This window comes from Drosophila takahashii, chromosome 4 (assembly GCF_030179915.1).
Source record: "Drosophila takahashii strain IR98-3 E-12201 chromosome 4, DtakHiC1v2, whole genome shotgun sequence".
Lineage (NCBI taxonomy): Eukaryota > Metazoa > Arthropoda > Insecta > Diptera > Drosophilidae > Drosophila > Drosophila takahashii.
Genome location: NC_091682.1, coordinates 1,545,167 through 1,572,680, shown reverse-complemented (window position 1 = coordinate 1,572,680; position 27,514 = coordinate 1,545,167). Strand labels below are relative to the sequence as shown.

Below are 27,514 nucleotides of genomic sequence, written 5' to 3'. Positions count from 1 at the left end.
AAAATTCTTCAGCGCCTTTGGACGTTCACGCTGCTCCACAGAAGTGGAACTCTGCGCAGCTTTCACAACTTGGTGCGTTTATTCACCTTGCTGGGTGTGATGGTTTTGTTCAGAGGTATAACTTCCAAAAAGATAATCAACTTCTGTTAATTAGAATTGTTATAAGATTGATTTAAGACTTACGCCAACTCGGCTTGGGAATCCGACTCTCTTTGCAGCGGTTTGCATCTAAGGACTTTGATCGCCTACGACGATGATTAAGATCTGAAAACGCAAAGTAGGAAAGGGATCATGGAAAACTTTTTAAAAACTCACTGTTATTTTGAAGTCCCTTCCAGCGCCTATCAATGTCCTCTCAAGTGGAAATATCAATGGGACTTTGAAAGTTTACGGTTCGCGACATGGTATTATTCCAATCGCTGGCCGAATGTCCTCATTATTATTGTGGTTTTTCTCAAAGACTTGAATCCTGTGGAGCAGTTGATCTGGATGCTTCACCTGGTATATCTTCCTCATCTTGGTCCTGGATATCCATTTTCAGGAAAAACAAGCCCATTTCATCTATATCTGCTTCGGAAACCGCATATTTGGTTGAATTTGTCTCCTTTTCTTTGACTGCTTCTGTGTCTTTTGGAACCTTTGTAGTTTCCTCCTGATTCCTCCTTTTGATCCTGAGTCTCCCCCAGCTTGTGGCTGCGCTTGGGGGAATTTTTGCCCTCCTTCTTCGTCCTCGGGATCAACGGCTGGAGCTGCGGCTATAACCATCTATGCGGTTCTGACAATAATATCATTGTAGTCGATCGCAGAACGCACACTTTTCTTGCAACTGCATCGCGAGGTTTCGTTTGTGGTTGGGCAAAGATTGTCAGGAGTTCCGGGAATCTTCGGAGGATCCGGCTGTGTGGGCGAATCCTTTTCCGAAGTGGCATTCATTCGCTTGAGAGCCGCACAGCTCGTTTTCTTGGCCACCGGAGTGCCCACAGCGACTGCAATTTTCCCAATCCGATTGGCGTCTTCGTTTTCCTGGTCGTTTGGCGCCAAGACGCCAACATCGATGGCGTCATTATCTGTTATTAAGGGTAAGCAATGTAGTTGCCAGCAAAATTGTGAACTTCACTTTATATTTACCAATATTCGACTCCATATTTGGGTTTCCTTTAAGCCTAGTACTCACTATAATCAAAAAGGCAACGAAACGAAATATTCTATACCAGGGACCGTAAATAATCATTATTTGAGATTTTTATTTTAAAAGGCCTACTGAGATTTGAACAAGTTTTAGTCAACAATTTAACTGGTTTTTTTGCACTTTATAGACATGAACAAGGAACAGTTAATTTGCTTTCCAGAATTTTTGACATGCATATACTTTGTGCACAAGAGTAAAAAGAACGTTATTTTTGACGTTTAAAACAAAAAATCACAGTTGTCTTTTTAAAATAAAAATCTCAAATAATGATTATTTACGGTCCCTGTTCTATACAAAAATGACAGGCGAAAAATTTCGTGATCAAAATTTCGTATGTAGATTTTCATTTCGTAGGCTTTTTGATTGAAGTGAATGGACGCAAAATAAAATGCTAGTGAAATTCAACCTATGTGTTTTATTAGAAGCTGCTAGTATATACCCTTTTACTCTACGAATAATGGGTATAAAAATCCTGCAAAATGCGAAAATAGCGCACATTTGCTATTTCGAAAGTTGTTCTGCTAACTTGATGCATACTTTATGTTTTGAATTCGTTACGAATTCCCAAGTTGAACAGCAGGGATTCTTAGCACAAGGACCTCAAAGTTCGAAACATGCTGAAAGTGGCCAACTTTCCAGGAGGGCTCAGAGGCAAACGGATTCTTGGTTTGTTTTGATGCTAAAGTTTTTTAAAAGATATACTCTTTTTTTTTTTAATGAGAAATAAATCTAAAAAACAGAGTCAAAAAAATTAAAAGCATAAATCTGCGGTCAAAATAGTAGTAGTGTTGCCGCCCTGTGTTTTTAAAATTTTGTTGTTGTAATTCAATTAGTCTTATTCAATTAGTCTTATTCAATTAGTCTAATAGCACATAATCAATAGAATATTACCAGGAGAAGATAAATTAGAACAACAAACTCCTATAAACACAAGCCGGCAACACTACTACTATTTTGACCACAGCTGTATATTTTTTATGTTTTTTGACAATGTTTTCTTAAATTGGTTTCTCCCTTTAAAAAAATCCGAAAATTATTCAATGTATGGGATTTACAGGAAAAAGAGTGTATATTTTAAAAAACTAACATCAAAACAAACCAAATCCGTTTGCCTCTGAGACCTGGGGCAGTTTTCACTATTAAATAGTTAATTATACCCGTTACTCGTAGAGTAAAAGGGTATACTAGATTCGTGCAAAAGTATGTAACAGCTAGAAGGAAGCGTTTCCGACCCCATAAAGTATATATATTCTTGATCAGGGTCACTAGCCGAGTCGATCTAGCCATGTCCGTCTGTCCGTCTGTCCGTCTGTCCGTCTGTCCGTCTGTCCGTCTGTCCGTCTGTATGAACGCTGAGATCTCAGAAACTACAAAAGCTAGAAGGTTGAGATTTCCCACACATATTCTTTGGCTTCCTACGCAGCGCAAGTTTATTTTAGCCGAGCGCCACGCCCCCTCTAACGCCCACAATCGCCCACTAACGATTTTAAAATGGGTCCTGCGCCCACATCTTTAAAGATTTCCGAGAAGTATAAATGCAATTTTGTTGTGTATATTTATATCTATCGAAATGTAGAAGACATTTTTCAAATCGGACCATTCATTAAAAAGTTATACGATTTATAAATTGTCAACATATATCTATCTCCCTCGCACTCCCTTTAGCTCAGTTACGATTATTAGTCAGGACACCAACCCGACACAGCGTTCGCACTCCCTTTAGCGGAGTGACGGGTATTAGATAGTCGGGACACCAACCCGACTATAGCGTTCTCTCTTGTTTTACATAGTTTTTTTGTGTGTATCTTCGTTGACTTTAATTGTTTTTTTTGGTTCTCTCGGATGTTTTATTTAATACTAAAAACTAATTGTAAACTACTTGCTAACAGTATGTATGGTTATTGCAGTCTAGCTCTTCATGTTTCCGTAATCTTCAATTTGATATCTTTGGGTAGTGAGGTCTAGCTTATTAACTAGTTGTTTTTTATTTACAAAGTTTGGTTACTTATATATATAAATAATAATTATAATTATTATATATGTGGCCAATTCTTAGAGGATGTCAACTGAGCCAAAAAGTTCAAAACTTGATAAAAACATATTTCTATATGATTTTGCACTGATATTTGATTCTAGTTAGATGGATCCTCAACAAAGCTAGGTAATTTGAGTATCCTTGGATAATTTTTTAGGAAAAGTTAATATGGACAAAAACGTAATTTAAGCTTAAGGTTAAAAAACAAGAGAGAACGCTATAGATAGATCAGATACCCGTTACTCAGCTAAAGGGAGTGCGAAGGAGATGGAGATAAAAACTTTGATCCGCCGTAACTTTTTAACGAATGGTCCGATTTAAAAAATTTCTTCTACATTTCGATAGGTATTAATGAACACAATAAAACTGCCTTTTTACTTTTCCGAAATATTGAAATTTTTAAAATCGTATATTAGCGATTGTGGGCGTTAGAGGGGCGTGGCACCCTTTTGAAACAAACTTGCGCTGCGTAGGAACTCCTAGAATCTGCATGCAAAATGTCAATCTTCTAGCTTTTATAGTTTCCGAGATCTCAGACAGACAGACGGACAACTCGGCTAGTGACCCTGATCAAGAATATATATACTTTATAGGGTCGGAAATGCTTTCTTCTAGCTGTTACATACTTTTGCACGAATACAATATACCCTTTTACTCTACGAGTAAGGGCTAGTACTCAACCCAACAAAAAGTCGTCCAAAACCAAAAAAACTTCATATGAAACAAAAATTTTGTGACGTTTTTTTCAAATGAAGTTTTTTGTTTTGAACGACTTTTTGTTGGGTTGAGTACTAGCCCTAACGGGTATAATTTTTCCAACATATTTTTCCTTCACGTTTCGCTACAATCAAAAGTTGAGCTGGTAGTCAAAAAATCACTTATGTTGCTTTTGCGTTCGAAACTTTTGGTTTATATATTATATTATATTATATATTTTAAAAACGAGTACTGGTTTAAAATCAGTTCTAGCCAGGACCCGTAACTGTTAAGAGTTTTATGTTAAAAATCACATTTTAACAGTTATGTTCGGAATCGTAACTTTATTATTTGTTATTTTTTGAGTTTTATAATAAAAGTTGACAAATAACAGTTATTCGTCGAGATCAAAAATAAAACTCAAACTTGATTTATGGCGATTTTGTATGTTAAACAAATTTAAAAAAAAAATATTTTTACAATATGCACGGTTGACTTTTTTTTAAAGATTTTTAGTAAGTTATATAAAACACGGTTAGCATGTTTTTTTTATTTAATTAATTTTTTTTTAAATGTCAAGGGAATAACTGTTATACATAAAAATCAAATAAACTAAAATCATTACGGATTTGTAAACTACAATGGCTAACAAAAATAATGGTGTATTTCAAAAAATTTTAGGACTCTTCTAAGTGCATGTTTTTTTTGGTAAGAAAAAGTTACAATAAGAGTTATTTTCGGTCCCTGGCCAGGCACGTATTTTATAGCTAATTAAGACCTTTTATTTGAGCTTAGTGTCAAAAGAAAAGAAGTACTGGAAGTTGGTTTTTTTTCACCTGCGAACGTCGCGTGCGATTATTAGTACTAACAGCGTCCAAAAATATTCACGGATAAGCAATGCTATTCTAGAAAATAAAACTCAATAATTAATATGATAAACTTAGATACATACAGGCTTTTTACTTTTTTCGAAATAAGACGACGGTCGTACCTACTTATTATTTGAACAAAATTATCTAGGATTGTCATAAACTAAAACAGAAAAAAAATATTTTCTTTTTAATTTTTATTTATGCTCTTAGCCAAACTGGATCATTTAATTCAAATTATTTGAGCATCAATATTGTGAAGTTTATACACAGAAAATAAGAACGATTTCTGCGTTTTTAAGATGCCGCATCTGATTATGTTGGTGCTGATGGGGGTGAGTACTCTGGAAGTGAAAGAAAACAAAATGGTTGGCCGAGCATTCGTCCGAGCCATCCGCAATACAAATCCACCCTCATTTTGCGGAAGAGTTTTGCAATTACAAAAACAAAAATAATAAAAAGGAGAAAATCGACAAATGGGACACTCCTATTTCTGCGAACTAAACAAAATGGTGTAGAGAAAAAAATAAATACACGCATTTTTGGAAAGAGAACGGCTTGGAAATTCCTATCTAGAAAATGTGAATTAAATAAGTAGAGGTACATCTACAGTGGGTCATGAGATGAGATCGGTACGACTTTTGTTATTTGTTATATTTAAAAGCTATTCAATACGAAGAGTCAGAAAGGATTTATCAAATCAAAGAAACTTTACCTGTAAAGATTACACAGCGTACAGAATTATGATGTAGTTTTTCTGAATGTAGTTTTCCTAATGTTTAAATTATTAATAACTGAGTTAATTAATTTTAAGAAGTTTAAACAACACGTACACGTTAGGTGGAAATCACCTTCCTAAGTAAACATATTCAGTTAGTCGAATTTGTGTCAATAACACACATTTATGCAGATGATGTCCAATAAGACTTTGTTTCTCAATAACAACCCTATAACCAAAAGATAGCGAACTGGAAGTGATTTAAAGAGCATAACCTATAGACAATAAAACCTTAAATAAATAAGGGATTTCTTTAAATTGTTCAACCAACCAAATTTCCCCCCAAAACCAAATCTTGGTGTAACAAAAACCGTTTAAAAATCAAGTACACGACTCTAAACCAACCGAATAGTAGCCTTTAAAGGAAATGTTCCTAAAATCAAAAAGAATTTACTCCTGGAAAACTCTAAAGATTCTGGCTTTGATGAGTTGGTTTCCAAAGTTGCTAACACATAACTTTTTCAATTTAAAAATGATATTACTAGCTTACAACATTTTATTTTGAAAATACACCAAACAGGATAATGGTAGTTCCTAGCAGTTCCTGGCAGAGTTCAAGGGGTACAGATCAAAAAGAAATCAAAAACTTTTCTTAAAGAAAATATTTTTTTTTTTTATGTCCGTGTTTTTATTTATGTTTTAAGTTGCGCCTAACCAATTTAGTTGATATTCATTCTAAATTACACATATAATGTCACCCTTCGAGCCGAAAGCCTTAGTTGCTAGCGCTCTAAAATTCCGGTTCGGGTTAGTTAGCTTTATATAAATAAATAACGTCTCCCTTTCGCTCTGCCAAATAAATGAAAAGGAAATGAATAGAAAACTACGATTTTTTTAGTTTTAATGAATTTATCAAAAGTAAAACCTGGTTCAAAAATGTTGCATTTTCAAAGTTTGCCGAGTTTTTTTCGACTTTTAAAGAGCTGATGTTGTCTTACATACGCGTTATAAGGTTCAAAAACGTATAGGCTTTTAATAGTTATAGTTATAATAGTAATACTAATAGTTATAATAAGTAGAACCCTTTTTTCAGCCTTTTTTTAGGAAGTAATTCGCGCACGCCAGCATTACATTGTTAGATACATTTGTACAATTATCTGGACTCTATTTAGCATCTACTATACGTTAACAAACGATGATTATTAACGTTTCCAGACAAAAAATGTATTTTATATTTGTTTACTGATATAAAATTTCAAGGGTCTTTTCCTCGTCCGCATGTTAAATATAAAGAAGGGAAACGTGTGGGAATTCTTAGTTTAAAGCGTACTTTAACTTTAACATGCGGACGAGAAAACGGCACAAAGTTTATAAAAGTAGAAGATGGTGTCGAACAATATGTTATTAATGAGATTAGTCCTGCTGTAGGGGAGAAGAGAGCACTATTAGGAGGAAAAGTTTGGTCAGACATAGCAGCTATAAATAAGGAGCCATTGGAATGAGACTGGTATCACCGGAAAGGCTGTTCTTTTGGCTATAACTTTTTCCTACATCATTTTAAAGTCAATTGCAAAGCCTTCGAGGAACGTTGCAAAATGTCAATATACTTTTTAAACTGGTCTAGCCCCAATACTGGGGTAATAACAGTAGGAAACTTACTTTTGGTTAACGGAAAAATTTTATAGGACTCTTTGGACACTAATGCTTTGATCTAAAATGGAGTACATTTTCTAACCTTTCTTTTGCTATTAAAAATGCGGTTAAAGCTCTTTGACGCAGAGGTCACTATTTTTGTAAATTTATTATTTTTCTTCCTTAATTTCTAGAATCCCATTTTTCCTTAAAAATTTCGCGTTGTTAAATATTTTGTTTTGCCACCCTCAACCGCTACTTAGGTCATTTTGCTCGGTTTAACTGCAATCTGGCTCATCAAACTTTCGCCTACAAATTCGACCATGAGAGCAACCAATACTGCGACTATGACCAATAGTTCTACCAACCTGCATAAGTCATAAGAAATAAAAAAGACCATGTGTTATCATATAGAACCATCTAGTATTTCCACCCCAGAAGGAATGTTTGAAGTTTTGCTAAATACCACCAAGATTGAAGACCAACAAAATATTTAGTAAGAGAAACGCGTTGGGCATGAAATTTGCCTTCAGAATATAATTTTTTCAAAAAATCTCGTGAGCGACCAATGTCCAATAAAGTGTCCCGAGCAGAATGGAACAATTTTCAGGAATTTGACATTGACGGAAATTGGTTCGTAATTTCTTCAACTAATGGCGCTCTGGTGTTCTAAGGAACCTTCAGTAATCACGGCAAGCGGTTCAAACGAGCCGTTTGGCCGCTATGGCTACACACTATTGTCGCCCTTGTACTATTTTTCCCCTACGCCTGCGTTCTAAGGTAATTGATCAGAAATCAATCAGTAATATGCGGAAGATTATTAGTTCAGTCATGTCTATATTGATTGGTGTATTGACAACAAACAAAATGCTTTCTGAAGAGGGCGGCAAATCTCATTCTGCTAGCAATTGTCCCAACTACAAATGTTCTGCGAGTAACAGGAATACCAATTACCATTATTGTGCCGTGCACTTGCGCTAGTGTGAATCGACGGCCGAAATTTCTTCATAGTTCTCCAGGACACGAGGACACGTGTGTGCGCTAGCTTTCTTGAAATTCAACTGCGAAGCCAAACTCGGAATGAGACAAGGCAAGGGCAAAGTGCTTGCCAAAAGCCACTGAGCTCATACATTCCATACTCACATGTGAGAGAGGACGTGTGGTGAGTTGCGCTGCGGAAACGGAAAGTCGGGCAAAGGCCAATGAAGAACGGAGAACGGAGGGCTCGAATTGTTGCATATGCTGGTTAAAGGACAAAGCAGAACCAGTCTGACCAGTTTATAGCGGTCCTGATTCCAGTTGCCGAAGGTCGGACGTTTATGCTAATTCGAACCAACTGACCCAACCCCACCCCACTCGCATGGCCATCTGGCTCGGCCTTGCCCAACCCTACGTGCTGTGTGCTGTACCGGATTGATTTGGCTTAGCGTGAGAAAACCAGTTTCCCCTTGGTCAGGCCATCAGCCCATCAGGCCATCAAGTGTCCGGTAACGTAACGTCCAGGAACAGGACTAGAAGCGCAGCTGCAGCCCGTGTTCCTCGGAGGGACTGGGACTGCCACACGGAACCCAGGGGGTTGGTGATTTCCAGTTTAAGATCTGGTAATTTGCATATGATTGTATCGTCCACGATCCTTGCCGCTCCTAACTTGTCAGCGCCTTGGATGAGTTGGACTGACAAAAGTCCGAGATGCGAGACCCCTACCCTTCAGGGATTTCATTTCAAGTGGGAAGCTGCGGGCACAACAGTTGCAAGGGTTGCCTACCTCAAGGTGATTGCTGGGCTGGCACAGAAATCACTTGTTACTTGTTATCGACTTGCCCGTTCTTGTTCAGAGTCCGAGTCAGAGTCAGAGTCAGGGCCCACTGTATAAAATTATGCGCGACTGTACCCACGACATCATTAGTGAAGACTTCTTTGGTCCTTTCTCCAACCATCGAATCGCCATTCCATTGCCATTCTCTTTCCCATACCCGTTCCCCTTGCCATTCCCGTTCCCGTTACCGTTCCGTTCCCGGTTCCCGGTCCCAAATCCCCTCTCCTTTCTTGGCCACGCTTTCCATCCGCTTTCCCTTGCGCAAGTTGATGATTTAAAAATTTAATGCCTCGCGGCTATTAATGAAAGAAAATGCTCGCGTAATAAAACAAAACGAATTGTGGGCCAAGGCGGTGTGGGGGTGGAAATGGACCTTCGAAATGAGTCCCGGTGGTGGCTAGTGGGTGGTAGGTGGTGGGTGGTTGGTGCTCGGCTTGCCTTACTGGACCGACAGAAAATGGGACGCAGAAAAAGCGCCGGTAGCGGAGGCGAGAAAAATCAAAAGAAAAGAAATAAATATGGCGCGTGTTGTGCAAAATAAGAAATTTTAAATTCAAATATTGATGATGACGGCGTGGAAGCACAGCTCAGCGCTGTCGTAGGGCTGTAATGCGATGGAAACCGATTTTCCTTGGCAGAGGCAGAGCTGGTCCTGATGGGGGTTTTGGGTACAAAGGATTCTGATAGATGGCAGCGAAGGGGTGGGGTATAATGGTCCTGGGGTCGCAAAATTTCTACAACGCAACTCTTGAATGGTGGTTGCTTTTCGTCTTATTTAACCAAATTCTTCTCTTCCTTTTTCTTAAACACTCTGATTTGGTTACAAAAAAAAGAGGTAGCATTTTAAAAAATTTTAAAAAGATCTAATAACCATCAGCCTACAATTTTGTTTGCCTCCGCTCAATTGATAACTGATAAAGGCTCTGTTTGAAAATGTTAGAAACTGCCAGTGCCATGCTATACAATCTTGAATGATTGATATATATATATTTATTTCTAGGAGCTGTAATATTTTTTAAATGCAATAGAACACAAGAAAAGTTTTGGTCATCCCAAATGCACTAATTTATAATTTTTCAAGATACAATACTGTGATTGCACTGTGTTACAAAATTAATGTTTTATTTATTAACGTACATTATTGATGTAACATAGTATTATCGATATCAAAAACTACGTGGCTCTAGAAAAGTTGAAGTGAAAATAAAGTGACAATAAAGTGACGATTTTTTTGGTTGACCCGTTTGAGAGTGACACCGTTTTTGCTCCAAGTGTACATTGTAGGGTATTGTGACGAACTTTTTGTAGGGTATGGTGACGAACTTTTTTTTAATCAAGAATTTGAATTGTGATCGTTGATTTTATGTAAAAAACTCTAATATTACCATATAACATTGAATGCTGCAGTTTTATTGTTGTTATACCCTTGCAGAGGGTATTATGATTTCAGTCAGAAGTTTGCAACGCAGTGAAGGAGACGTTTCCGACCCCATAAAGTATATATATTCTTGATCAGCATCACTAGACGAGTCGATCTAGCCATGTCCGTCTGTCCGTCCGTCTGTCCGTCTGTCCGTCCGTCTGTCCGTCTGTCCGTCCGTTTCTACGCAAACTAGTTTCTCAGTTTTCAAGCTATCGGGATAAAACTTTCCCAAAAGTCTTCTTTCTATTGCAGGTAGTATATAAGTCGGAACGAGCCGGATCGGACAACTATATCATATAGCTCTCATAGGAACAATCAGGAAAAAAATTATATCTTGGGTGTTTTTGAGCCTATAACATCCTACTTATGGAAATGCCATTTTATATCTAATTCTGAATTTCGAATAAAATTTTTTCAAAATCGGACGACTATATCATATAGCTGCCATAGGAACGATCGGAAAATTAATGGGAATATAATAGGAAATAAATTATTGCTTCGTTGGTTTTTATTGTATTCTCTTCTACTCTAGGATATAACTCTTTTCAAATATTTTCGAATTTCGATTTTAATTTTATCAAAATCGAACTACTATATCATATAGCTGCAATTGAAACGAACGCAAAATTAATGAGAAACGAGGACGGAAGCTAACTTCGGCAAGCCGAAGTTTTAATACCCTTGCAGATTTTACGAATTAAAACTTGACTAGACTAGCAACATGCATTAATAAACAACAAAATATTTTATAATTGAAAAAATAAAATTTTAAAATTTTTCACCCTATGGTTCCTATGGGAGCTATAGGATATAGACGCCCGATCGGCACGCGCGTTTACCCTAATGAAGGTACGCACAAAAAAATACGATTTGGAAAGTTTCATGGGAATAGCTAATATTTTGCGCGAAATATCCTGAAAAACGTCAAATTTTGACCGATTTCACCCTATTGTTCCTATGGGAGCTATAAGATATAGACGTCCGATCGGCACGCGCTTTTACCCTGATCAAGGTACGCACAAAAAAATACGATTTGGAAAGATTCATGCCAATAGCTCTTACACTGAGCGAAATATCTTCATTTTTGTGAAAGCTATATCCGATTGTTCCTATGGGAGCTATAGGATATAGACGTCCGATCGGGTCGGCTTTCAAACTTGATCTGCGTACACATGTTTTAGGACGACTGTGAAAGTTTCAAGGCGCTAGCTTTTAAACTGAGCTCGCAAACGGTATTGAAACAGACATACAGACGGACAGACGGACAGACGGACAGACGGACATTTGCGAGCTCAGTTTAAAAGCTAGCGCCTTGAAACTTTCACAATCGACCTAAAACATGTGTACGCAGATCAAGTTTGAAAGCCGACCCGATCGGACGTCTATATCCTATAGCTCCCATAGGAACAATCGGATATAACTTTCACAAAATTAAGATATTTCGCTCAGTGTAAGAGCTTTTGACAAGAATCTTTCTAAATCTTATTATTTTACGCATACCTTGATCAGGGTAAAAGCGCGTGCCGATCGGACGTCTATATCTTATAGCTCCCATAGGAACAATAGGGTGGAATCGGTAAAAATTTAACGTTTTTCAGGATATTTCGCGCAGAATATAAGCTATTTACATGAAACTTTCCAAATCTTATTATTTTATGCATTCCTTCATTAGGGTAAAAGCGCGTGCCGATCAGTCGTCTATATGCTATAGCTCCCATAGGAACAATAGGGTGAAAAATTTTAAAATTTTATTTTTTCAATTATAAAATATTTTGTTGTTTATTAATTCATGTTGCTATTCTTGTCAAGTTTTCATTCGTAAAATCTGCAAGGGTATTAAAACTTCGGCTTGCCGAAGTTAGCTTCCGTCCTCGTTTTTTCTGTAAAAAGGATGGTTGACGCCAAACGCTGTGAGATTTTGATACGTTGGAATTTCGAATCGTACTTTTACATCAGGGACAGTAAATAACAGTTATTTGTGATTTTTATTTTAAAAGGCCTACTGAGATTTGTACAAGTTTTAATCAACAATTTAACTGGTTTTTATGCACTTTATAGACATGAACAAATAACAGTTAATTTGCTTTCCAGATTTCTTGAAATGCATATACTTTGTGGACAAGAGTAAAAAGAACGTTATTTTTGACGTTTAAAACCAAATATCACAGTAGTTTTTTTAAAATAAAAATCACAAATAACTGTTATTTACACTTTTAAAAAATATTTATTTTTGGGGAAGTTACATTAAAAAACCAAACGTTCGTCACCTTACCCTACATCTTTTGAAATTTCAAAAAAAGAATGGTTCACACCAAACGCTGTAGGACTTAGCTCTGTGGGAATTTTAAATCGTACTTTTACAGAAATATGCCCAGTAGATGTAAGCAACTTTCTGTTTTTACACTTTTAAAAAATATTGCTTTTTGGAAAAGTTGTATTAAAAAAACGAATCGTTTGTCATCTTACCCTACACTCCCTTACCAAAACCAAGATTCTCTTCATCTTCCCAAAATGAAATAATTTGTCTCTTTGTTTGTGGGTATGCATCAAATCGTGGTTTAGGATCCAGAACTAAATTTTACTGTGTTTAGCAGCAGGATATGGAAAACGTTTGTTCTATAACTTTTGGAAGTAGTAGTTTGGCGGGAAAAAAAGCTCGATTTTGACGGTTTATAGTTTCTAAACGACTAACGCTACAGACTCGTGCTATAACCTCTTTAAAAAGGTAAAGGTAACATGCTAATCGCGTTGTCCTCGGTAAAATTGGCTAAATGCACTACACACAAAAAAATTTGTTTGGTAAGATTGACCAACAAAGATAGTTACTTAACTATTAAAATAGTAACGTGTATTTTATTTTTGCTTTGGGTTCGTGTCTTTGCTAGTTGTGTGTATTTTGTTGTTGTGGAATGACTATTTACTTCAGGGACCGTTACTGTTATGAGTTTTATGTTAAAAATCACATTTTAATAGTTATTTTCGGATTCGTAAAGTAAAACTCAAAGAATAACTGTTATTTTTTGATTTTTATAATAAAAGTTGACAAATAACCGTTATTCGTCGTGATCAAAAATAAAACTCAAACTTGATTTATGGCGATTTTGTGGGTGAAACAAATTTTAAAAAAATATAGTTATAAAATATGCACGGTTGGTTTTTTTTAAGATTTTTAGTTATATAAAACACAGTTAGCATGTTTTTTTAAATTATTTCTTTTTTTTTGAAATGTCAAGGAAATAACTGTTATGCATAAAAATCAACAAACAACAGTTATTTTTGACTTTTATTATAAAAATCAAATAAATAAAAATCATTACGGATTTGTAAACTGCAATGGCTAACAAAAATAATGGTGTATTTAAAAAAATTGTTGGACTCTTCTAAGTGCATGATTTTTTTGGTAAGAAAAATTTACAATAACAGTTATTTTCGGTCCCTGATTTACTTAGTAGAATTGACAATTTTGCTGGTTGGGGCCTGTTTGACAATTATTACAGTTGATTTTACCAAGTTTTTTTTTTGTGTGTAGTTTAAGATTTATGGCTAAAAGCTGTTTTTTTAAATCACTTTTTGGCTATTTTCTCCAAAACGGCTCTAACGATTTATTTTTAAATTTGATACTACATAGCCCTTGTGATGCGCGTTTGGATGTAATTCAGCGATGAAAAGTGCAACCCGTTTCAATTTAGTATGGAAAATCTGCATGTTTACTTAAATGCCCAAAAACCAATTAGATGAGAACAAATTCTTATTAGACATTTTAAGGTATAAGGAAAACATATGTGCAAATCAAATTGGCTAAATACAAAAAAAAAACAGCAGCAAAAAAATAAGCCAATTTGAATAAAAAAGAGCCAAATTTTAATCATATACCAAATTACCATACCAGCGTATTAATCACTTTTAAAATTGCAAAAAAAATTAATTCGTCTTTTTCAAGTTTAAAGTATTTTGTATCGCTATTAGCAAAAAGAGCCAAATACAATAAAAATAGGCCAAAGAGCCAACGCAAAAAAAAATGGATTAATAAAAAAATTAATTCGTCTTTTTTAAGTTATAAGTATTTTTTGGCTCAAAAGAGCCAAATCTGGCAATCGTGATTTTAATAAAAAATGTACACAAATGTGTTAAATAAGTTTACGATTTATAACTCAATGCAACTCTTCTTGGACTTTCCACTTAAAATAAATCGTGGAAAATCAGAGTCGGGAAAATTCCCGTATTAAGGGGAAACTTAAAGAGAGCGATTTTAGAAGAGAAATTTTTTTCACGAAGTAAAATGAATAAATATTTTTAAATTTAGAAAAATATATTAATAATTATAATACGAAATTAATACTTGAGATGCTTATACTTATTATTTTTCACATTATAACTTAAAGGAGAAGAGCCAAAATTTTCTCTTCGGTTCTCTTGCTTAAAAACATCTGAGGAGTATTTTTGGTCGACCAAAGTGCTCTTCTCTTTAAGCATTTGTTTTCGCTCTCTTTACTTGAAGCTTTATTTAGCGCCATACAGCGTCAAGTAGACGAACCACAGTATTTATTCAGTTGTACCACCAGATGGCGTGTGATGGCGTTTTTACTTCTGTTTAATGTAGAGAAGATTTCTGTAAAATAACAGTTGAAATTGAAATTTGAGTCCAATATTTAATTACAATGTATAAATTTCTTTATAAAAGCCAAATAATTTAAAAATTTATAGGACTTGCACATAAAAAAAACTAAAAAAAAAAAAATTGTACTGTGTCTAAAATGCACTGTGAAAATTTAAAATCGATCGGACTAATAACTAACTTTAAAAAATATGAGATTTGCAAGTTGCGTTTTCTTCAAAACATCGTTGAGAAAGTCCGTTTGCATCAACATTTCCAAACGGTTCTGCCGTTTTCAGACTTTTCGCATATTTTTTCCGCCCTCGGGAAGAGTTTATTTATGTTTTTTAAGTTCAAACATTTTTTTTGCCTATTTTCAAGCCTAAATGGTTTTGAAAGAACGTTTTATTCTTAAACCGGCATTCTTAATTTGAGAAAGTTTTCAGCAAGTTTTCGTGATGTTTTTTTTCTAAAAAGGTGGTGCGCAAATTAGCAAACCTATAAAAATCAGTTAGGTATATGCACTTATAAATAAGATTTTTATAAGCTGTTTTTGGTACTTGGTGTTTTTATCTTTGGCGTATTTTTTTCCGTATCCAAAATAACTATCCAAATAAAGTAACGTAAAATAAATAATTTTTTCCATTTTTATTTTTGTGAATTGGATATCGAACTGTTTAATGTGATTTCTCAACCTTTCTTGAAGAAAAAAAAATAAATCTCACATCTGCATAAAGTTTTGGTGATTATTTATCAATTCATAACCTTACGCTATAAATTTTAAAAGTGCAAATAGCTGTAGAATTTAGCTCCGTTGGAATTTTGAATTATAATTTTGCAGAAATATGCTCACTTTTATTGAGTTTTCATTAAGAAACCAGAATTCTTTATGCTTAAATAAAGAAGGGGAGAGGTCTGTAAGTTGGGACGGTCCTAAAAACTTTTTCACATCAGTTATTACACTGTTAACAATTTAAAGGATCAGCATACAAAAAGGCTTTAGCCCGACAGAGGTCGCTTTCTGCCTAGTAAATTTCATTCAAATTTCGGGAAATGTGATCGTCAAAGAGCCTTTTGGTTTTAATTGCTATTTGGTCTAAGTTAATTAAAAATGGACGGGAAAAAAGTTATGATAAGTTATGATAAATAGCTCGGCAAGCCGAAGTTTTAATACCCTTGCAGATTTCACGAATAATGATTTGACTAAAATAGCAACAGGAATTAAAATACAGTTTTCACTTTATTGTTTCTATGGGAGCTATAGTATATAGACGTCCGATCGGGTCGCTTTCAAACTTGATCTGCCTACATATTTTTTATGATGACTGTGCAAGTTTTAAGGGGTTATATACCTTTTTTTTTTCAAAAAAATGAAATTTTTTTTTTTGTTTAATCTTAAAGTATATTCCCTAGAGAACATCTTCCCAAATTTTCATACAGATCCGAATAATAGTTCGATAGGAAAACAGCGTTTTGACGCGCTCGACTTCAATAGTTGCAACGTCAACGTAAAACTTTGAATGCGATTATCTCAAAGTCGTGTTTTTCCAAAAGTGCCTTCGCCGTGACCACGATTGCGCAAGAACTATTTGATCGATCTTCTTCAATTTTTTTTTAAATTATTCGTAATGATTGTGCCGAGTTCGTGAACGATTCAGTTTTTATGCGCCAATTTTAATTTCGCAGATCAGAATTTTTTAATAAAATTTTTAGAACTTGAAAAATCAACTTTTTGGAAAAATTGTTACTGTATGCAGAAAAAAGGAAATATTCTTAAAAGTAATCGTTCACGAACTGGATATAACACTATACTAACTAAAAATTTTTAGTTTTTTGATATCAGTTGACCTGCTGGACTTCCATCGTGGTCACCGCAAGCCACTATAAAAAAAAAGGGTTCCGAAAGAATTGCCATAACTTCGTAAATTATTCATATTTTTTCAAGAACAAAGGCTTGTTGTTTCGATAAAAACTAATAGTAAATAGTATAAAAATAGTAGTAGTAGTAGTAAAAATAGTACTATCAATAAATAATAACTTCACTGTCATAAAATAATTGCTACACACCAAAAAAAAAATCCAAAGTTCCCTTAATTTTTTCGCTCAAAAAAGGTATATAACCCCTTAAGTCGCTAGCTTTTAAACTGAGCTCGCAAACGGTATTGAAACAGACATACAGACGGACATGGCTATATCGACTCCCCTATTGATACTGATCAAGAATATATATACTTTATGGGGTCGGAAACGTCTCCTTCACTGCGTTACAAGCTTCTGACCAAAATTATAATACCCTCTGCAAGGGTATAACAAGAGAGAACGTCATAGTCGGATGCCCCGACTATCAGATACCCGTTACTCAGCTAAAGGGAGTGCGAGGTAGATGGAGATATAAAACTTTGAACGGGCATAACTTTTTAACAAATGGTCCGATTTGAAAAAAATCAAAAATCTTCTTAATTTCGATAGGTATTGATCAACACAATAAAACTGCATTTATATTTTTCAAAATCTTTAAAGGTGTGGGCGCCAGACACATTTTAAAATCGTCGGTGGGCTCGGCTGAAACAAACTTGCGCTGCGTAGAAAGCCCAAGAATATGAGTGGGCTATCCCAACTTTCTAACTTTTGTAGTTTCCAAGATCTCAGCGTTCATACAGACGGACATGGCTATTTCGACTCGGCTAGTGACCCTGATTAAGAATATATATACTTTATAGGGTCGGAAATACTTCCTTCTAGCTGTTAGCTTCAAAATAAACCAACATAAATATTTTTTATAAAAGAGCTAGGAAAAGAAAAATTCGTTTTGAAGAAGAGAAAAACACTTTTTTAAAGTTATTTATTTTTAACAATTTCATTAATTTAAGTTAGTTGTAGATTGCTTGCAGTTCATTTTTTAAAAAAAATAGACCAAATAACAATAACAATTAATAGGTTCTGACTCCCAGCCCTCCCTCCCTCCAACTTAGACGAAGAAACGAAATCACAGCTGTCTTTGCCCTGACTTACACCCAAACAGCTGATAGAATAATCAAAGCACGCCATTTTTTGCGCTTTACGGCTCATTCTTTGAGCTAACAGCACTCTGTAATTGTTTCTCGGTTAGATAAATTAAAGAAGTCGAGAAAGCCGATTTGGCTTTACGAACAGTTTATCTGGTCTTTAAGTTTTTCGGACAGATGTCTATCAGAGACTTTGATAGGGACTCGAGAAACCAGGCCTAAGCTTGAGATCGGTACCTAACATAAGAAATGTGGAATGTCTCGATCCTGATTAAGAATATATACACTAAAAATAAAAAAAAATCGTCATTATAAATATTTCTACATAATAGAAATATGGGTTTTCTAAAAAACAGAAAAAATGTTTGAAAATTGTTCTAACATTCAGAAAGTAAAAAAATAAAAATGTAACTTTATTTGATCAAATTCCCTTCTTATAGGGTCTTCCCACAGAGCTCCATCCACCATCTACCATCCGTTGCCGTTCCGAAAATTTTCCAGTTAGCCACTGCGTTGCAAACTTCTGACTGAAATCATAATACCCTCTGCAAGGGTATAAAAATGTGAATAGACTTTGTACAGCGCCTCACGTGATGCTTTTGTGGCGCAACTAGTAGAGTGCTTGACTGCAAACTGTGAGGCGAGCGGTTCGATTCCCCCGCGGGTTTTTATATTTATAATTTGTAATTTGTATATTAATTTCAGTTATTATTACAGTTCCAATTTGAAACTACAAGCGCATGTACATAAATATATACATCACCCACCCAAGTTCACAATTAAAGGAAATTCAAATAAGATGACACACAAGAAGGAAAAAACAGTAACACAAGGGCCGTGGCGTCACAGAAACAACAAACAAGCATAATTCCGAAGCCCGAAAATAGATTCTTGTATTTTCTGGATTTGAGTAATTTTTTTTGTTATTTAAAAAATTTGTGTCTAACAAACGCCCACAGTCGCCCACTAACGATTTTAAAATGTGTCCTTCGCCCACATCTTTAAAGATTTCCGAGACTTATAAATGCAATTTTGTTGTGTATATTTATACCTATCGAAATGTAGAAGACATTTTTCAAATCGGACCATTAATTAAAAAGTTATACGCATTCAAAATTGTTTATATATCTATCTCCCTCGCACTCCCTTTAGATGAGTTACGATTATTAGATAGTCGTATTAGATAGTCGGGAAACCAACCCGACTATAGCGTTCTCTTTTGTTATGTTTTGTTTTTTAATTTGTGTTTTTTAGAAAACTTTCCTACTTTTAAGAAATTGTTTCCCTTAAATTTAGTAAAATTACTCAAAATTTAGAAAATATTCCTCAAAAATGTAGAAAAATTTTACCCTAGAATTTACGGTGAGCTTGTCTTTAAGACAAAACAAGAGAGAACGCTATAGTCGAGTGCCTCGACTATTAGATACCCGTTACTCAGCTAAACAACTTAATAGAAATATGCCTTCTTATATGTTTTTCGCCGCTCGATTTTTACCCAGGGATCTCTTTCTAGAAGAGGTTTTCTAGAACTTTCAATTCTGCATAGCACATCTTCCGTCTCTCTCTAGCGCAGGTGAATGCACTTGTGAAAAACGTATACGAGCAAAAAGAGACAAAATGCGCGCCCCTTTCCAAATAATTAAAAATTTGCATCAACATAATGTGAATTAGAGTAACCACAGAAAAAAAGGAAGATTTTTTCCAATGCCATTTCCTAGATGTACACACAAAAAAAAACTTGGTAAAATCAAGTGTAATAATTGTCAAACAGGCCCCAACCAGCAAAATTGTCCATTCTACTAAGTAAATAGTCATTTCAAAAAAACAAAATACACACAATTAGCAAAGACACAAACCCAAAGCAAAAACAAAATACACGTAACTATTTTAATAGTTACGTAACTATCTTTGTTGGTCAATTTTACCAAGCAAATTTTTTTGTGTGTATGCGCTGGCCAGGTTTAAGCGTTTATTGGGTTTGTGGGCGTTAGAGTGGGCGTGGCAATTTTTTACTTGGCCAATCGATAGGTATTGACGAAGCGAATACATATCAGTTACTATTTTCATAAAAGTTTCAAAACTGTGGGTGTAAGATTGGGCGTGGCACCTTTTTGAAACAAACTTGCGCTGCGTAGGAGCTCCTAGAATCTGCATGCAAAATGCCAATCTTCTAGCTTTTATAGTTTCCGAGATCTCAGCGTTCATACGGACAGGCAGACATACAGACAGACGGACATGGCTAGATCGACTCGGCTAGTGATCCTGATCAAGAATATATATATTTTATGGGGTCGGAAACGCTTCCTTCTAGGTGTTACATACTTTTGCACGAATACAATATACCCTTTTACTCTACGAGTAACGGGTATAAATAGTGCGATTTCCTTGATTTTAGGGTTAATTATACCCGTTACTCGTAGAGTAACATATTCTTTGGCTTCCTACGCAGCGCAAGTTTATTTTAGCCTAGCGCCACGCCCCCTCTAACGCCCACAATCGCCCACTAACGATTTTAAAATGGGTCCTGCGCCCACATCTTTAAAGATTTCCGAGAAGTATAAATGCAATTATGTTGTGTATATTTATACCTATCGAAGCGTAGAAGATTTTTCAAATCGGACCATTCATTAAAAAGTTATACGCAATCAAAATTTATATATCTATCTCCTTCGCACTCCCTTTAGCTGAGTGACGGGTATTAGATAGTCGGGTCACCAACCCGACTATAGCGTTCTCTCTTGTTTTATTTGGAGTATACTCTACGAGTAACGGGTATATTGATATTACCATGACTCAGTGGCGGACCTAGGATTTTGTTATTTTTGGTGATATCAATTTTATGTTGCAAACTTTTTGAATACCAAAATGTCTTTTATTTTTAACCGGAGTGTATATAGAAAATAGTTGCCCGATCCGGCTGGTTCCGACTTGTATACTATCGCAAAACAAATAATACACAACAGAAGTTTTATCCCGATAACTTTAAAACTGAGAGACTAGTTTGCGGAGAACCGGAAAGACGGACGAACGTACGGTCATGGCTAGATTGACATGGCTAGTGATCCTAATCAAAAATATATATGTATACTTTATAGGGTCGAAAACGCTTCCTTCTCCCTGTGACAATATTACAATACAATATACCATTTCACTCCAAGCGTAAAAGAAGGCCGGGACAAAAAAATTCAAAACTTTGTGATAACAAAAAAAATATTTTGTACAATTTGAATTCTGAGTAGCTATGATTTTTAAAGCAGCCCCAAAAATTGGTTTCTTCGGTCAATAGTGATTAACTTGTTTTTTACATCAGCTCCTGGACCAAAAAAATAATTTTATCCCAGGATCAGAGTTTTGGATAACTTAAGCAATAGAACACAGGCATGTACCTATGTGTATGTACACAAGTATGTGCAGAGCCCAGTGAAATGCCTTGAGTTGATCCACCGTTTCTTCCCAGATGCGGTCGACGGTCATAAATTTCTTTTGCGTCTCGCGTCTAACGCCTCTGAAAGTCTGAGCAAGTATGGAGGCAACGCGAACTCTGCCGACCAATCAAATAGCGCTGCCGCCTACGTCGCTGAGCAAGTCTAATGATTTTCCTTTTAGTTAGGTGTTGTTCCGCTTCTGCGAGTCTGTATACATAGGGGTGAAACAACATACATACGTGTATGTATGTGCCCAATTAAATATGTACTAGGGTACAATAATTAGGAAAATCTCGCGACTTGTGGTTATATACATACATTTATATATGTGCTTCTAAGGGTAAGTCAAGAATGTTTGTCAATATTTCTAAGACGCGAGAAATTAAGTAAAGAAGCGAAAGAGGAAAAACTGTTGTTAGCTTTGCAACTCTACTGTACTTGCATATGTGGTAAAATTAAGGGGTTTTCAAATTTTTTTGAAATGTTTCATAAGAAGGGGAAGTGAAGCAAATTTTCCACCACCTGCATGATCTAAGAATCCAAAAGTCGTAAAAATATATATTCTTTTTAGTCCTTCAAGACGGCATGACACCACCAATGAATTTTTATAACAGAGAAGGCCATAATAACTAAGCTATAAAATTAAATGTGTTTTGCTAGTGGCAACATTTTTGCAATTTAAATTTATTCCATGTACCACAATTGCAAAGGGGAAAAAACAGGTTATTTTATATAATACACTGTGCTATATTGTGCGTTAGTGATTTTTAACTTCGCGCGTAATTTCGGACAGAAACTAATTATTTCAAAAATAGGATATGGGCACTTCCACCAAAAAGTCCACCAAGCCAAAAACCTTTAAACTTGAATAAAATAAATTAATATATGATTTTGCCGACACATTAGTTTTTAATTAGTTTGATCCTGAGCTAAACTAAAAATTTGAAGTATTGCTATTTTTGTTAGTTTTTGTACCTGCCTTCTGTTGTTTCTGTTTATCCTATAGGAATATATATATATATATACATATTAATGTAAGAATTTTCTGTACTGAATGCTTAATTTACATGTTAAACTATTAAATTAAAAGCAAAACAGCCAGCAATTAAGGGATAGAGGTAAAGAAATCCACTTTACAAAACGGTAAGAAAAAATGTCCCGAGCGAATGTGTTTGAAACTGCATTAAAAGAATGGCAAACAATTTTTGAGTGAAACCAAAACTGTTTCACAGCGACATGCTTGAACAACATTCTAAAATAAATCGCATTCAAATATTCCATCAGGATTCGCTAAGTTCTGGTGTTGAATTAACTGCCCCAAAATTCACTTCTAATTTTGTCCCGGCAGTTTTTTAACGATATTTTAAAAACTGAAAGTGTTAAAAAATCAAGATTTTTACACAAAATAGAGATTGGGAAGTGTGAAGCGGACCATTATTAAAATTGGAATATATTTTTTTCCAATTTTTTTTTTCAACTTTGAAGGTGTGCAAAAGTTCTAAGCGACAATATGAATGGAAATTGCCACCCTATGCTTGGGATAGATTCGTTTCCTATTCCAAATATTTATATTTTTCGACGAACTGGTTGGTCTTTACTAGCGCCGACAGCATCAACAAAGAGAGGACGTTAACAAAAATCAGCCAAAAATAAAATCATTTTATTTATGTAATGTCTATTTATAACCATTTATTAAGTCCCAGCTCTATGTTTTCGACTGCATTATCTTTTAATTGTTTAATTTTAAGGATAACGAGTAAATAAATATATGGGGATCCATTTTGACAATTTTTGGTTTTATATGTTTCAGGGTCCTTTTTTCTTAAATTTCTTACCTTATTTAGGTTCACTAACCAGAATGCGAAGTAAAAAGTCAAGGAAAATAATCAGAAGTGTAAAAAGCATATCAATTTCCTAAAACGTGCTAAACTCGTTTCCAGCTTATTTTCCACACTTAGAAAAAAAATCGACCTGAATTTTAGAAAATTGCCCTACTTTTTAAGCCAAAGGCAGCTAGCCTTGCATTTTAGGAAAAAAATGTTCTAAAAAACTGAAAACAATTTCTTAAATTCAGGCAAAGCATTTCCAAAGTGAATAAGACGAAGAAAATTAAAATTGGGGAATTGAAAATTATGCCGGTGTTGTTGCTGGTTACCCCCCCTTTTCTCATCTTATTTTTCTCTTCTTTATTAAGTACTTGGATGACGTCACCATCGATGTTTGTACATAAATACACTTTTAGTTTGAAATTTTTATACCCTTGCAGAGGGTATTATGATTTCAGTCAGAAGTTTGCAACGCAGTGAAGGAGACGTTTCTGACCCCATAAAGTATATATATTCTTGATCAGCATCACTAGACGAGTCGATCTAGCCATGTCCGTCTGTCCGTCTGACCGTCTGTCCGTCTGTCTGTTTCTACGCAAACTAGTCTCTCAGTTTTTGAGCTATCGGGATGAAACTTTCCCAAAAGTCTTCTTTCTATTGCAGGTAGTATATATGTCGGAACCGACCGGATCGGACAACTATATCTTATAGCTCCCATAGGAAGGATCGGAAAAGAAAACGTTAAAAAAATTCTAGCTTCGGTGTTTTTTGAAATATTACCTTCTACTTTTGGGGATGTTATTTTTTAAATATTTCTGAATTTCGAATTAAATATTTAAAAAATCTGACTAATATGTCATATAGCTGCTAAGGAACGATCGGAAAATTAATGGAAAAGTAATAGGAAATAAATTCTAGCTTCCTTGGTTTTTATTGTATTATCTTCTACTCTAGGATATGACTCTTTTTAAATATTTCCGAATTTCAATTTTAATTTGATCAAAATCGGACGACTATATCATATAGCTGCCATAGGAACGATCGGAAAATTAATGAGATTAATGAAATTAATTGAACATTTTTGCGATTTGTTAATTAATAGGAATGATCTGCGAGGGTATTTAAGCTTCGGCTGGCCGAAGCTAGCTTCCTTTCTTGTTTGTATTAAAGTAAACATATTAATACATTTAAAAAAAAAGACGCAAAAAGTTTGGCCTCAACGTGGGACTAATATAAGCGTACAAAACAAACAATCCGCTAGCTTTAGACCCCTTGGCTACCGATTGGGCTGATTTCCTAAAATGTATAGCGATTTTTTCTTAGTTTCAAAGAAAAAGTTCTGAAAAACAGAAAGTTTTTCTTAAAGTAGATAACAAAACATTTCTGAAAAATAAAAACTTTTTCTGAATTTCAAAGCGATTTTCAAAGTATGGCGAATTTCTAAAAATCAGTGCGATTTTTTTTCTGAGTGCAGGTTGATTCACTTAAATGATTGCCATAGAAATGCGAACGCAACGTTATTTATAGTGGAAGTTGTTCTATTTATAACACGAAGGTGGGTGAAACAGGAAGCCGAAAACTCAACGGTAAGGAAGATATAGAGGCAATAAAATGGGGCGAGCATGGTGTGCTAAACTTGTGCATGCTTTATAGGGTAGGAAAAGACTCCTTATACATGTTACTTTTGCACGAATACTATACGAGTAACGGGTATAAAAATGTAATTAAAATTTAAAGTAAAATTAATCAAATAATAGTAGGGCGGGCCGAATGAGAAAATATTAGAAAGTCTATTTAATGACGAGTGTAATAATTTTTCGTCACAAATGTTGATATCAGAACTTTTGTATGTTGAAGGTGCGATCGTCACTAGTTTTTTACCTCGTTAAGAGGTGTTTTAATTTGATATCAGACGTTTTTGTTTGTTTACATTTTCTCTCATAGGAGCTAATATATACATTTAAATTTAAATTGGTCAATCATAATTTGTAAGCCATTGTATTTAAACAAATTAAGTTAAAAAGGCGTTTAAGTATTTCAAAATACCTTTTAAACGAGGTATGGCACATGTCTGTACCTTTAGTAGTGTAGAACTTACAAACTAACGAAATTTAGCTATTTTTAGCTTTTTCCGCTAAAGTAGCGGCTTTTTCCAAAAGTCGTAGAACAAAAGATTCCAATATGGAACTCTTAAGTGCAAATTTACTGATTCCATGACCCTAAATTACAGTTCGGATACCCTCCCACAAAATTCAATACTCAGGGAGCGTTAATTGTTCGAGCTGGCAACAGTGGCTATTTTCGTATAAAAATAACTTTTAAACGTGACTTTTTACAGTAATGTAAAATAGCATTTAAAAATACCTTTCAAACGAGATGCAGCACAAGTCTGTAGCTTTAGTAGTATAGAAGTTACGGCTTTCCGAATTTTAGCTATTTATAGTTGTTTTCCCGCTAAACTAGCGAGTTTTTCCAAAAGTGGTAGAACAAAAGTTTTTTATATCGATGTGATGAACGTCATATCAGATTTTCAAAACTTAAAAAACATGTTTTGGACAAACTGACAAACAGAATTAAATTTTCATTTTGGGAAGACGAAGAAAATCTTATTTTGGTTATAACTTTTGAACGGAGCGTCGGATTTTGACAAATGACATCTCATTCGACGGGTATTTTCAAAAGGAATACAACTAAAACATTGCGAGGGGGCATTTATCCCCACCCCACATCATTATAGTAGTCGCCTTCGCACACTCTCCTGGTGCCCTTCGTCACTACATGGACTGCCGTCCATAGTGATATTTTTTCATTTTAAGATTTTTTTAAATCCCTTACTTTACTTACCTGAAAAACTCGCCAATCATTTGACTGAAGAATTCACGGATGTTTGAACTCTTTTTACATGAAGATTTCGCGATTCGAATTTTGTCCCAAAACGTCACGCCAAATGATTCTGATATTGCTTAATTCGAATAATCCCCGAATTCTTCAGTTCAGGAGATTCCACGAATTCTTCAGGTCAAATGATTCACGAATTCTTCACATGAATCTGATATTGTTTAATTTGAATAATCCGCGACTAGGTCTTCAGGTCAAGAGAATCCACGAATTCTTTAGGCCGAATGGTGAAATTTTGCCGTCAAGTTATAATATCCATGAACATTTTTGTACAAGAAGCCCTATTTCCCACCTTAAATCAATTTCTAAATTTCAATTTCAATTTCAGAAATGTATTGAAACGCCAATTTAGTTTTATTTTGAGTTTTTTGATTTTTATTTCGTTTAGGGTAAGAATTTCTCAACTGCGCATATGAAATTTTAGATTTTCTTCAAACTCCATTTCATAACCAACTTAATTAACCCGAAGAAACATTTTTGTTCCTTTTCATCATTTCCAAGGTATATAATTTTTTATGCGAATTTAGAAAAACCCTATTTATATTTCCAATGAGTACAATTCTTACATGTTTAAGCTGAAAGTTTGCACAACTCAATTACTTACTGATATTATGCACATATATTAATATCATAATTTTACCACCGTCCCTTCATATAGCTGCCATACAAATCGATGGATTTTCTTATTGTTAAGAAGGTAGGCTTTGAAAATTAAAATTACAACTTGAAACAACAAGTTTTTTTAAAAGCCCACCTTCTTAACAATAAGAAAATCCAGCGATTTGTAAATTCTTACCATTACTCAATACTGCCTGATTATTATAATAAAACTCAATAAAAAAATTTTACCATTGATTTAAAAAAATAAAACTCACAAAACAAAAATGATGGCAAACTTGCATAACTTGCCCAATTTCTCGTAGAGGAAAATGCTATATTGTAATTGTCGCACATGTCGTCGAAAATTATGTAACAGGTATAATAAAGCGTTTCCGACCAAATAAAGTATATATATTCTTGATCAGGATCACTAGCCGGAATATATAGTATTTAGGAAAGTCTCTTTCAGTACGTGAAATGTTTCTGTTTTTAAAGTATTTCTCTAAAATATTTTAACGAAATTATTTAAGAGCGAATTTTAAAAAAAACAGGAACATTTTTTCCATATTTAAAGGATGGCCTTTGGCTGGGTTCAAATGCGAGATTTCTAAAATTGAGAAAGACATTTTCATGGGTGTAGCCTCCTCGTGCAATATTTAGAAAATGTATTTTCATAAGTTTCTTTGATCAACAGATCTCCTTGAGTGAAATATGAATCAGACATTTTTCGGTCGCCTTCAATACATAGGAGTGAAAGTAAACTAAACATACTAACTTTCTTCGACGGG

General features: G+C 34.7%; 1 protein-coding gene and 1 long non-coding RNA gene across 7 annotated transcripts; one reads left to right on the top strand and one right to left on the bottom strand.

Moving 5' to 3' along the window:
* Window positions 1-26,391, bottom strand: LOC108054260 (uncharacterized). Of its 6 annotated transcripts, none has more exons than XM_070218091.1 (5): window positions 26,073-26,090; window positions 1,129-1,173; window positions 316-1,067; window positions 184-264; window positions 1-121 (listed from the first exon to the last, which is right to left on the bottom strand). In XM_070218091.1, exons 2-3 carry the CDS (start codon window positions 1,142-1,144, stop codon window positions 766-768), a joined length of 318 nt encoding a protein of 105 aa, XP_070074192.1. In that variant the 5' UTR covers window positions 1,145-1,173; window positions 26,073-26,090; the 3' UTR covers window positions 1-121; window positions 184-264; window positions 316-765. The 6 variants fall into 6 exon arrangements, 5 of the variants coding, with proteins under 5 accessions (XP_070074192.1, XP_070074188.1, XP_070074191.1 ...); XM_070218087.1 differs by lacking the exon at window positions 26,073-26,090 and adding an exon at window positions 8,094-8,200 and having other exon boundaries at window positions 1,129-1,580; XM_070218089.1 differs by lacking the exon at window positions 26,073-26,090 and adding an exon at window positions 8,094-8,200 and having other exon boundaries at window positions 8-140; window positions 1,129-1,580.
* LOC138913745 (uncharacterized) lies at window positions 21,138-21,693 on the top strand. Its single transcript, XR_011419569.1, has 2 exons — window positions 21,138-21,381; window positions 21,435-21,693. It is a non-coding gene; the product is annotated as an uncharacterized lncRNA (long non-coding RNA).
* Window positions 26,392-27,514: the final 1,123 nt, after the last annotated feature.

Coding starts and splice junctions, on each gene's coding strand:
- LOC108054260 (XM_070218087.1), bottom strand. CDS start 1,231: ATGATTATTTACGGTCCCTGGTATAGAATATTTCGTTTCGTTGCCTTT. Junction 1,068..1,128: donor AAATATGGAGTCGAATATTG/GTAAATATAAAG, acceptor CCTTAATAACAG/ATAATGACGCCATCGATGTT.